The following is a 12,815-nucleotide window of genomic DNA, read 5'->3' on the forward strand; positions in this document are numbered from 1 at the left end:
TATCGTTAGCCTGTTAGCATAACAGCCTAAGTCATTTTTGACTTTGACTGTGACAATATGAATAAAAATGGCAATTTGCTAATAATGTTCAAATATGATTTATAGCAGTAATGCTATGACGCTAACTATAGCTGTTGTAGGGACGTCCCAGTCTGATAAACGTCCTAGATGTCCCCTGTAGGTTCCTAAAGTCTGTCCTTGTCTCCTCCAACGCTGCCATAAACTCTCTGACCCTCTGGAAGATTTGATCAGGACGTCCCTGGTCTGCATGTGTGTGTTCTTTATGTTGTCCAGAGGTCCCTGGTTTAAACAGTGTGTTGAAACAGTGTGTAACGTTGGGCCTGTGTCCCGTGCAGGGGATGCCGGAGCAGTGGGCCCGGCTGCTGCAGACGTCCAACATCACCAAGCTGGAGCAGAAGAAGAACCCTCAGGCCGTCCTCGACGTGTTGAAGTTCTACGACTCGAAGGAAACCGCAAACAGCCAGAAATACATGAGCTTCACAGGTGTGTGCGCCGCTTCACGCCGATCAGCCGTAACATTATGACCTAAACAAACCCCTGAGACCCACCCTTTACTGTTCTGACTCCGTTATGTCAGAATAAGCTGTAACTGCTTCAGAAGAACCAAACGGGTCAGACTCAGTGACCCTGTATCTGATTCTTCTCCCTTCTCAGACCACTTTTGGGCTAAAGTTGCAAGATGCACTACTTTTTATACAATAAGTTCTCACGCCACATTTCTCACACTGAAAAGTGATAAAAGTCACTGCACATTAGTAACATAAACTGTTTATTTAAGAGTTTAGTCTATAAAGAGGCCACGGCTGCTTCTGGAATCAGCCAATCACAAAATAGTATTTCTAGTTGCCAGGTGAAATAGCCGCATGGAAGCCACGCCTTCTACAAACGCTGCAAAGAAGAGCTTCATCATTTAATTTATTTATTTATTTTTTTGTCCTGAAAGTTGTAAATAAAAATATTTATTTGGTTTAAAGGATCTTCACACACACGTGTAACCTTTGGCCTGCTCCAAAAAAAAAAAAAAAAAAAAAAAATTAATTAATAAAAAAATAAATAAATACAGTGATACCATCAGAATTTTAAAAATACTGTGAAATACAGTACGATATCGGCTAAAAAATGTCTCCCGACAAAAATCATGATAAAACATATTCTAATCTCAGTCCGTCTCCACATTTTCTGGCCTGTGGTTGTTCTTTAGGTGGTGGAATAAATTTCTCGTGTTGTTATCCTCAGCCATTATCTTTAATTTTTTTTTTTTTTGCAAACCTTGCATATGAGACAAGTTTCATTTAATTTCTTTGTCCATTTTTCCTGCTTCTGACATCAATGTAAAGGATTAAAATACTCAACTTGTTCCCTGACATGACACAAGACATGACAACCAGATGATCCGTGGGTTTATATTTATATATTCACGTCTCTCAGACTAAATAAAACCTTGACACTAAAATCTAAAGATTTACAAGTTTCCCTTTTTTCTCGTTTCTCATTTTGTGTTTTTTTCTTCTTCCTACAGATAAAAACACAGACGCCTTCACCTCGTCCACCACAACAGTAAGACTCTCAATTTACTGCCTCAATTCTAAAATCTGATGCTAAGCTAAGCTAACCATGTAAGATTTTATCAGCTCTCAGTCCTTGACTGATTTCCTGAACCTTAAACAAATCTAAATGAAAAAAAAAGAATAAATTTAATTTATTTTCAGTATAAAAGCGTGACAAGAAGTTTCAAAGCTCTTTTTTATTTTATTTTATTACTAAAGCACATGAATCACCGAGTCACCTCACAGACTTTATTCATTCATTAAAAGTTTCAAACGCAGTTTTAACGTCACTGATTCTCTGTGAAATAAACGAGGAAGCTTCGTTTTTTGTGACAGTGTCTTTAAACTAAGTCGTGAAGGTGACAATAAACATGAGGAGGGAGGATGATGGCACTACTCCTCTTCCTCCCCTTCCTCCTCTTCCTCCTCTCCTTCCTCTCCTTCCTCTCTCTCTGCATTGTGAATCAGCATCTTTTCCTCCTTTCACCATATTCCTGTCTCTGCAGCTTGGCCACCGGCCGAGCATCAGACTGTCAGAGACCGAGAGGAGACGAGAGGGATGCAGCAGAGATGAAGGCAGGAAAAAGGGAGGAAAAGAGGTGGAAAGAGCGAGGGAAGGTTAAATTTAGATAAAGAGGACACGGACCAGAGACAGGGAGGAGGAGGTTGTCTCTGCAGGAAGCCATGATGGGTCTCGTGTCGCTGATCACTCAGCTGACAATGATGTCACTCAGGCCACGCCCTCTTTCTCCCTGTGACCTCACGCAGAGCTCCAAGGCCGTGTCGGAGACGCCCGCCATAGCGACCGTATCCGAGGACGAGGACGAGGACGAGGCCGAGCCACCGCCGGTGATCGCCCCCCGACCAGAGCACACCAAATCGGTACGTTCTCTCCATCTATACAGATATATGTAGATACAGCACATATATATATATATATATATATAAAACAACAAAGATGCCAAAACAACTACACACACCTGATTGTCATGGTAAACAACAACAACTATGGAAGTATTTCAGTGCCATCAGAGTTTGAGTATGAACTTTTACATTAAAATTTTTTTTAAACATTTGAACACCTCAAAAAAAGTCAACCTAAAATATTGAACGTCTCAAAAAAATTCAACGTCAGAAGTTCAACATCTTAAAAATTTAAATCTAAAACAAATCAAACTCAAATATTCAACATTAAAAATTCAATGTCTCTAAAAAAAATTAAACATCAAAGCTCAAAATTTCAACCTCTCAAAAAAATACCTCAAATATTCAACATTTAAAAAATTTCAACATCAAAAATTTAACATTAAAAATCCAACGTCAAATATTCAATATTTCAAAAAATTCTACGTCAGAAATTCAACATCTCAAAGATTTGTCATCTAACAAAATCTACCTCAAATATTAGACACCCCTAAAATAATTCAACATTTCAAAAAAAATCAACATCAAAAATTCAACATCTCAAAAAAATCAACATCTCAAAAATTTCATCTTCTTAAAAAATTCACCTAAAAAAATGCAGCATTTAAAACAAATTCACCCTCAAAAAAGCTAGCAGATACCAAAACAACTACAAACACACCTCATCGTCATGGTAACCTCTCTCTGCTTTATTTTATTCTGTGGAACAACTATGGAAGTATTTCAGTGCCATCAGAGTTTGAGTATGAACTTTTACAAAAAAACTTTAAACATTCAAACACCTCGAAAGATTCAACCTAAAATGTTGAAAAAATTCAACCTAAAATGTTGAAAAAAATCAAGTCAAAATTGTACTTCTAAAAAACTGTGCCTCAAATATTCAACACCTCTTAAAAAATTCAACATTTCAAAAAAATCAACATCAAAAATTCAACATTTCAAAAAAAATTCACCATCTTCAAAAAATTTTACGTCAAGAATTCATCATCTCAAAAAATTCAACATTTCAAAAAAATTTACGTCAAAAATTCAACAAATTCAGTTTACAAAAAAATCAACCTCTCAAAAAATTCTCCTCAGCCCAAACATAATCTTATCGTAACCTGTTGTAAAAGGTTAAAACAAACTCTGAAACTTTACATTACGTTAATTGATTTGATTTGAATTGAAATGATTTAATTTTTACTTTTATTTTGAGGCAGACATGAAACTTTAACCATTCGTCTTCCAGATATACACTCGCTCGGTGATCGAGCCTCTTCCTCCTCCGCCTCCGACCAAAGATGCTGCGACCTCCCCCATCTCTCTACCGACCGCCACCTCCACCTCCACCTCCTCCACCTCCTCCTCCTCCACCGCCACCGCCGCCGCCGCCGCCGCCGCCGTTACACCCGCCCCGCCCCCAGACGCCGCCCCGGGCAGCCCCCCCAGCGCAAGCCCCGCCCCCGGCCCCTCTCTGCCCCGCCCACAGGACAAAACCAGGAAGAAGAAGATGTCTGATGAGGAGATCCTGGAGAAACTACGTAAGTAGTAGCTGATTTTTTTTAAATTTATTAATGTATGCACTCACAGAAGTCACAATAATAATGATTTAAATTGATTTCCTGTTAAAAAACATCATGATTAATGGATAAATGTGACTCTGAGCTCTATTTATGTCACTATTATGTGTCCTGTGATTTGTTTCATCTATTAATAGCGGCTGTTGTACCTGCAGCAGAACGAGGGCAGAGTCGAGTTATTTTAGTCTCATTTACACTTTTATGTTTTTATCACACACACACAGTTTCTCTATAATAATATTTTATTTAACAAACACAGTGACTTATATGTTCTTTTTTAATCTCGATTAATGATGTTATTTACAGAATATTCTCCAGAAGCTTCTGCATCTTCCAGAACGACACAAATAAAATAAAGTAGATGCAGTAAAAGCTGGTTGTAACTTTTTAAATGAGACTCCAGTTCGTGTTCGCTGTGTTTCTAACGTTCCACCAATAAAAGCCTGTATATGTTTTTTAAAACATGCCCCCCCTCCCCAACGCCCGCCCAGATGTGCTCAGGTCTCCCTCTGCTGGTAAGACCAGGAAACTGACCCCGCCCCCTCTGTTCAGTCCCCACGTCTGATTGGTCCTTGTCTCTGTCCATCATCTCAGACAGAGAGACTCCAAGTTTTCACCTGGAATCACTTCCTGCTCTGGATCAATGATCCCAGACAAACCTGACCCCCCCTCAACCCCCACCTCCTCTTCTTCTTCTTCTCACCTCCTCTCTCCTCCTCCTCCTCTCTCCCCCCCTTCTTCTTCTTCTTCTTCTTCTTCTCTTCTCATTTCTCATTCACTCCTGTTCTCCCTCTCTCTACTTTCTCCATCTTCTTCCTCCTCTCTCCTCTCTCCTCCTCCTCTCCTCCTCTCTCCGCCTCCTCTCTCCTCTCTCCTCCTCACTCCTCCTCTCTCATCCTCCTCTCTCCTCCGCCTCCTCTCCTCCTCTCTCCTCTTCTCTCTCTCCTCTCCCCTCTTCCTTCTTCCTCCTCCTCTTCCTCCTCCTCCTCTCTCCTCTCTCTCTCTCTCCTCTCTCCTCTTCCTTCTTCCTCCTCCTCCTCCTCCTCTCTTCCTCTCTCTCCTCCTCCTCCTCTCCTCTCTCCTCCTCTCTCCTCTCTCCTCCTCCTCCTCCTCTTTCTCCTCCTCCTCCTCTCTTCCTCTCTCTCTCCTCCTCCTCTCCTCTCTCCTCTCTCCTCCTCTCTCCTCCTCCTCTCTCCTCTCCTCCTCCTCCTCCTCCTCCTCTCTCCTCCTCCCTAACCCTCCTCCTCCTCCTCTCTCCCCTCCTCTCTCTCCTCCTCCCTCCACCTCCTCTCCTCCTCCTCCCTTCCTCCCCCCCTCCTCTCCTCCTCCTCCTCGTCCTCCTCCTCTTCCTCCTCCTCCTCCTCTTCCTCCTCCTCTTCCTCCTCCTCCTCTTCCCCCTCCTCCTCGTCCTCCTCCTCCTCCCCCTCATCCTCCTCCTCCCCCTCATCCTCCTCCTCCTCCTCGTCCTCCTCCTCCACCTCCTCCTCTTCTCCCTCCTCCTCCTCTTCTCTCTCCTCCTCTTCTCTCTCCACCTCTCTCCTCCTCTCTCTCCCCTCCCCCTCCTCCTCCTCCTCCTCCTCCTCCTCGTCCTCCTCCTCTTCCTCCTCCTCCTCCTCTTCCTCCTCCTCCTCCTCCTCCTCTTCCCCCTCCTCCTCGTCCTCCTCCTCTTCCTCCTCCTCCTCCTCCCTTCCTCCTCCTCCTCCTCCTCCTCTCCCCCTCCTCCTCGTCCTCCTCCTCCTCGTCCTCCTCCTCCACCTCCTCCTCTTCTCCCTCCTCCTCCTCTTCTCTCTCCTCCTCTTCTCTCTCCTCCTCTTCCTCCTCCTCCTCCTCTCTCCTCCTCTCTCCTCTCTCCTCTCTCCTCCTCCTCCTCCTCCTTTTCTCCGCATGCTACATTGAATGTGATGAATTGATAGTTTTTTCTATTGATTCAGATTCAGTCGACTTTTCGTTTTTAACCTTTGAAGTTTCTCGTGGTTTTTTTTGTTTATTTGCTTGTTTCACGTCTCGACTCATTTCTCTTCTTTCTTTCTTTCTTTCTTTCTTTCTTTCTTTCTTTCTTTCTTTCTTTCTTTCTTTCTGACTCAGGCACCATCGTGAGTGTCGGAGACCCCAAGAAGAAATACACTCGCTTTGAGAAGATCGGTCAAGGGTGAGTTTCATGTTTTCTTTTCTTTAAAACATTTAAAACTAAATGTTTGAACTTTCTTTTTTTTGTTTTTCTGGACTAAATGTGTTTCATGTGTTTGTTTCCAGGGCGTCGGGAACCGTGTACACGGCCATAGACGTCGCCACCGGACAGGAGGTACAGTCTCCTCCTCCTCCTCCTCCTCCTTCTACTCCTCCTCCTCTCTCTCCATCTCTTTCTCCTCCTCCTCGTTTTTTATTTTTTATTTTATTCTCTCTATCTCAGGTGGCCATTAAACAGATGAATCTGCAGCAGCAGCCAAAGAAGGAGCTGATCATCAACGAGATCCTGGTGATGAGGGAAAACAAGAACCCCAACATCGTCAACTACCTGGACAGGTACGCCATAACATTATGACCACTGCGGCTGGTCATCAGCGGGGAGGAGGAGAGAGGAGAGGAGAGAGGAGGAGAGAGGAGGAGGAGGGAGGAGGATAAGAGAGGAGAGGAGAGAGGAGGAGGAGGAGAGAGAGAGGAGGAGAGAGAGGATAAGAGAGGAGGAGGAGAGGAGGGAGAGAGGAGGAGAGAGGAGGAGGAGGAGGAGAGAGAGGAGAGAGGAGGAGAGAGAGAGGAGGAGAGAGGGAGAGAGGAGGAGAGAGAGGAGGAGAGAGAGAGGAGGAGAGAGGAGGAGGAGGAGAGGAGAGGAGGAGGAGAGAGAGGAGGAGGAGGAGGAGGGAGGAGAGAGAGGAGGAGGGGGGAGAGAAGGAGGAGAGGAGGATGGAGGAGAGAGAGGAGAGAGAGAGAGGAGGAGAGAGAGGAGGAGGAGAGAGGAGAGAGGAGGAGAGAGAGGAGGAGGAGGAGAGAGAGAGGAGAGAGGAGGAGGAGGAGAGAGGAGGAGGAGGAGAGAGGAGATGAGAGAGAGAGGAGGAGGATGAGGAGAGAGGATGAGGAGAGAGGAGGAGGATGAGAGAGGAGGAGGAGGTGGAGGAGAGAAGAGAAGAGGAGAAAAGAGGAGGAGAGAAGAGAGAGGAGGAGGAGGAGGAGGAGGAGCAAGAAGAGAATGAGAAAGAAAAGAAAGAGGAAGAAGAGAATGGGGAAGTAAAGGAAGTGGAGGAATAGGAGGAAGAATAAGAAAAGGAGGAAGGAGAAGAAAAGGAGGAAAACAGGGAAAAGGAAGAGGAGGAGGAGAAGAAAGTGAGAAGAAAGCGAAGAAAGAGAAAGGGGAGGAAGAGGAGGAGGAGGAGGAGGAGGAGAATGGGAAGTAAAGCTGGAGGAAGAGGAGACTCGATGGGTCAGGGCTCTTTTGGGGGGGGTGGGGTTTGGGGGGGGGGGGGGTCGGTTTCCTCGGTAACAGCTGAGCACGTGTGTAAGTATGTGGAGGTGAAGGACGGTTGCCGTAGTTACCTGTCTGCGCTGAGGAGCCGGTGACAAACACAGCCGTCGCCGTGGAAACGGCATTTTCCATGTGGCTGATTTACTGTGTGTGTGTTTGGAGGAGGGACATAAATCTGTATGTGGAGGGAGGAGGGAGGGGGGAGAGGGGGAGGGAGGGAGGGGGGGAGGGACTCTCCTCCATTTTCACCTGGAGAATGTGGCGCAGTAACACGAGCGGTGATTTCTCTCCGGTTGCCGTAGTTACCTGGTGGGTGACGAGCTGTGGGTGGTGATGGAGTATCTGGCCGGGGGTTCGCTGACTGACGTCGTCACGGAAACGTGCATGGACGAAGCTCAGATCGCTGCTGTTTGCAGAGAGGTGAGAGGCCACTGAATACAAAAACACATATAGTTCACATCTATCTATCTATCTATCTATCTATCTATCTATCTATCTATCTATCTATCTATCTATCTATCTATCTATCTATCTATCTATCTATCTATCTATCTATCTGTTTATCTATCTATCTATCTATCTATCTATCTATCTATCTATCTATCTATCTATCTATCTATCTGTCTATCTATCTATCTATCTATCTATATATCTATCTATCTGTCTGTTTATCTATGTGTGAGGTGGATTGTAAACGTGCAAAATCAAAGTCAAAATGTTAAAAATAGTAATATCTTTTTATATAATATATATAAATGTGCATGTTTGTATAAATGGATTGTCTAGTTCACCTCAGTGCATTTTGTGCATAAATCTGTAATATTATTCTTATTATTCTTCTTATATTTGTTTATGTTGACAGGACTAATTCATGTTCTCATCAGCCAGTGATTCACATTTTAAACTCTAGTTTTCTGGTGTTGGTTTGTCTCACGTCTCTGTGTCTCTGTGTCTTTCTGTCCAGTGTCTCCAGGCGCTGGAGTTCCTCCACTCGAACCAGGTGATCCATCGAGACATCAAGAGCGACAACATCCTGCTGGGAATGGACGGCTCCGTCAAACTCAGTCCGTCAAACGTCACCTCATTCTTTCACCTCCGGTTTATTTTTACCATCGTTTATTTAATTATTTATCTGTGTATCTCTTTCCTTCTCCTTCTCCTTGGCAGCTGACTTTGGATTCTGCGCTCAGATCACTCCCGAGCAGAGCAAACGCAGCACCATGGTGGGGACTCCGTACTGGATGGCGCCGGAGGTGGTGACCCGTAAAGCCTACGGCCCCAAAGTGGACATCTGGTCCCTGGGCATCATGGCCATAGAGATGGTGGAGGGGGAGCCCCCCTACCTGAATGAAAACCCGCTCAGGGTGAGGACCAGGGTCATACACGGGGCCGGTTTTAGCTTATTTTATAAAACTCATCCAGTGTCAATCTGTTTCGCTGTGTTTTTACATTTTCAAGACTTTGAAATCAAGACGTTTTAAAATCAAAGTGTGGACAGATGTTAAGGATCATTTATAGGATGATAAAACAAACAGGAATAAAAACAGAACAATATAATGTTAAACTCAAATAAACAGTCTCATCTTCATCCAGAAATAAATAGTTTGTTCAAGAAAGGAAGCAGAAGCAGAAGTGATCCTGTCCTTTCCTCACAAATCATATCAAGCAAAATTCAAAGACTTCACATCCTTTCACTTCGTACTAATGTTTGTCTCTAATCCTCCTCAGTCAACCTCACAGATTCTTTATTGATCCAAAACTATCGATTTGAAAATAGCAGAGATGGAGAAGCAACGATAGAAAGAGAACCAGTCACATCAATTATTTGAAAACCACTTTTCTTACTAAAAGTAGCACAAAAGATGCAAAAGATGCCCTCCTCCAACACAGACACACACCCACATCATGTACAGACAGATACACGACTTAAAAATATGAATTCGTTATGAATAGAATAAATAAAAACAATATTCACAGGAACAAGAACTGTGGAAACTCTGTCGTAGGAGAGGAAACACCAGAGGCCAGATAAACACAACTCCCTATAAATAGTATATAATAATAACAACAACAATGCTAAGACTTAAGGCACAACATAAATAAATAAATGCATGAATAAAAACACAAAAAATGCCAACTACTAGAGCAGTAAAATAAATTAAAAATAAATAGTTTAAAAGGTAAATCTTCAGACGCATTAATCGCTAACGGTTTGATTTAAATACCGACAGGGGATGAATAATCTCATCACGTCAGGTTTTATTTTTAAAAAGAGAATAAAAAGTGTAAAACGTCCTCTGACATGTAGTGGAAACATAACTGTGGATAATAAACTAGAGTCAAACACATTAGAGTTTAATGATGAATCTCATTGACACCTTTTCACAGCCGCCTCAGTGTCGTTCATCAGAACCGCCACTAGGCGGCACCAGAACATTCCTAATACTGCGCATCACAGTGGAAACATACTTTATCACAAACATATACAGACATCAACATAACACACCAACAAAATAAACAAAATCAACCATGTAAAAGCAGAATAAAGAATATGAGACTTTATTAACATGTGTCTGTGCAGAAGAGCTGAGTGTTGGTGGTTTAAAACGATGCACAGTTGTTGACTGGACGTCTTTACAATTTACAGAGTAACAAACTAAACAAACTGTGTTTGTTGTTGTTGTTTTTTTTTAGGCGCTGTATCTCATCGCTACCAACGGGACCCCAGAGCTGCAGAACCCAGAGAAGCTGTCGACGACATTCAGAGACTTTCTGAACCGATGTCTGGAGATGGACGTGGAGAAGAGAGGCTCAGCTAAAGAGCTGCTGCAGGTACGACAACGACAACGACACAACAACAACAACAACAACAACAACAACAACAAGACAAACAAAACACACACACAAATAAAAAATGAAAGGAGGAGAACAGGATGTATGACATATATATGTGTAAAACGTTAAATCCCTCCTCTAAGATGTGTTTCATTTATTTAGATGATTTGTTTACACTCGTATCTTATCTTGTAAAACATTATGTTGTTTTTATTAAATGTCCAAATAATATTTTATGGTTGATGTTTGGCTCAAGTGTCAATAAGTGGAAAAATACTGTGACGTTCACATTAAAATATATTTTAAGCTCAAATCTTAAATCAAAATCAAAACTTAAATCTGTTTTAAATTAAAAATACTTAAATGCTTATTTTAAACTTAAGCATTTCTGTCTACATTATATCTGTAAAGTAAGAAAAATACATAACTACCAATAAAAAGATTAAAAAGTATATTATGAAGAGTAAAACATATTAAAGGCAACATAAAAGGAAAATACTTAAATATTTAGCTAAAACTAAATGTCATTGAGGAATATTTTTGAGTTTTTGTGTGAACAAACTAAATCTTGAATCTTAAATAACTTAAAATAATCGTTTTTTTTTAAATTAAAAGTATTTGAATAATTATTTTAATGATGTTAATTAGAATTAAATATAATATAATATATAATGTATAATTATTATAATAATCTATAGTTATATAAAATAAATAAAAGAAGGTGCATTTACTGTATATCCATATATTTTTAAGATGTTTAACTAAATGTGAATTAAAAAAGAACCAGATTAGAACCATTAAATAAAACAGCAGCTCCAACTGAACTAAACACCAAAGAATAAACATTAAACACATGTTCAGACGTTTCCTCTTTTTATTAAATCCTCTTCCTCTTCCTCTTCCTCTTCCTGTTCCTCAGCATCAGTTCCTGAAAATGGCGAAGCCTCTGTCCAGTCTGACTCCTCTCATCCTCGCGGCCAAAGAAGCGGCCAAGAACAACCGCTAGTCCCGCGGCGGCGTCGTCGTCTCCCGGCTGGTTCGAACGCCTCCTCCCACCTCCTCCCACCTCCTCCCCCCTCCCTCCTCCTCTCTCTGTCCCTCCTTCCACCCTTCTCACCCCCTTTTTGACTCTCCACTGGACCGGGACGGGAAGAAACCCGACGTCACTGAGCGACTCCTCGGTGGTGGGGGTGAGGAGGGGGGAGGAGGGGGGAGGAGGAGGGGGGAGGTGTTCCTGAACAGAGCCCCAAAGACTCATGGGAGTTTCTGCTTTTTAAAGTAAACAAACCCCCCCTGGACCACAGCAGCCGACCAGCATCCTCCATCATGACTCCATCATTCACATCCCGACCGTTTCATTCATTTCGTCTGAAAAGTGCATTTTCATATGAATCAGGTTTTCTTTCTGTGTGGGGGGGGGGGGGGTGGGGGGGGGGGGGGGGTGAGGGAGGGGGGAGGTGGTGGGCTGTTAATTCCTTTGATTGTAGCGTTACCTTGTGTAGTTTCTGACGCGGAGCAGGTTCGGTGTTCGGTTCTCTGCCGTGTCTGCAGTGTGAGCTGTGAGTTAGATTATTAATATTAATTAAAACGAGGAAACACTGGTTTCGTCCCCGGAGCCGCAGACGGACGCACGGTTCAGTTCGGTCCTCGCTGCAGAAACCTGAGAGGAGCACACAAAAAAAATAAACCGATAAACAAGGAAAAACTCCTGCAGGAAAAGAAATGATCCAAGTCAGATTTATTTATTTCTAGTTCTTGTCTCAGATTCTGGGTCTGAAATGAAGATTTTGCAGCTTATTATTATTATTATTATTTCCATTTCCAAAAAAAAAAGCTTCAATAGTTTAAGTTTAACCACATGAAATCTTTTATTTAATTTTACCTCTGAGCCCTAAAAGAAGAGTCTGAGTCACTCCTGGTTCCATTTAAAGCTAAAAGCAGCAAAAACAAACAAACAAAAAATAAATAAAAAGGAAAATGAGGCGAGTGAACGTCTGCGTCTGCGGCTCCGAGGTTTCACCGTCTGCAGGTTCGATGCTGAGACTGTGAGGGAGAGAATGTGCATGTCGACAACCTTTTGTATTTTTATTTTTAAATGGTACGTTTAAGATTGAGAGAGAAAAAGAAAAAAAAAACACACAAAACAAAATAATAATGATGATGCTGAGTTGTGATGATCCACGAAGGACACGAAGGAAAGATCAGATCTTAATCCTATTTTCAGAAGAATGACGGGACGATGTTTTTTCTGAGGTGTATATTTTACAAGCAAAAAATAAATAAATAAAATAACTGTGTTTAAAAAAAAAGGACACAACAATCAGTTTTTCTTTTTGCCAGATGATTTTTGAGGATTTATTTTGAAAAGCTGTTGAATCCTTAAGAAAACGTTTCCCAAAACTCTGCTCTGTCTTTTTGTTGTTTTTAGTTTTTACTGTGGAGTTAACGAACCTCTGGCCTTAAACTGTT

General features: G+C 42.3%; 1 protein-coding gene across 4 annotated transcripts in view; it reads left to right on the forward strand.

Moving 5' to 3' along the window:
• Positions 1-11,758, forward strand: part of pak1 (p21 protein (Cdc42/Rac)-activated kinase 1) — a 43,046-nt gene extending 31,288 nt beyond the window's left edge. For 3 of the 4 annotated variants that reach the window (XM_047593492.1, XM_047593493.1, XM_047593494.1), the window contains 13 exons: positions 357-504; positions 1,541-1,578; positions 2,337-2,450; positions 3,724-4,015; positions 4,546-4,569; positions 6,140-6,203; positions 6,308-6,356; positions 6,465-6,577; positions 7,814-7,931; positions 8,476-8,575; positions 8,679-8,875; positions 10,206-10,343; positions 11,266-11,758. In XM_047593492.1, coding sequence (XP_047449448.1) covers positions 357-504; positions 1,541-1,578; positions 2,337-2,450; positions 3,724-4,015; positions 4,546-4,569; positions 6,140-6,203; positions 6,308-6,356; positions 6,465-6,577; positions 7,814-7,931; positions 8,476-8,575; positions 8,679-8,875; positions 10,206-10,343; positions 11,266-11,352 — 1,482 coding nt within the window. In that variant the 3' untranslated portion in view covers positions 11,353-11,758. The remainder of the gene's footprint in view (positions 1-356; positions 505-1,540; positions 1,579-2,336; positions 2,451-3,723; positions 4,016-4,545; positions 4,570-6,139; positions 6,204-6,307; positions 6,357-6,464; positions 6,578-7,813; positions 7,932-8,475; positions 8,576-8,678; positions 8,876-10,205; positions 10,344-11,265) is intronic. The other variant, XM_047593495.1, reaches the window with a different exon arrangement.
• The last annotated feature ends 1,057 nt before the right edge of the window (positions 11,759-12,815 follow it).

Source organism: Mugil cephalus, chromosome 9 (assembly GCF_022458985.1).
Source record: "Mugil cephalus isolate CIBA_MC_2020 chromosome 9, CIBA_Mcephalus_1.1, whole genome shotgun sequence".
NCBI lineage: Eukaryota > Metazoa > Chordata > Actinopteri > Mugiliformes > Mugilidae > Mugil > Mugil cephalus.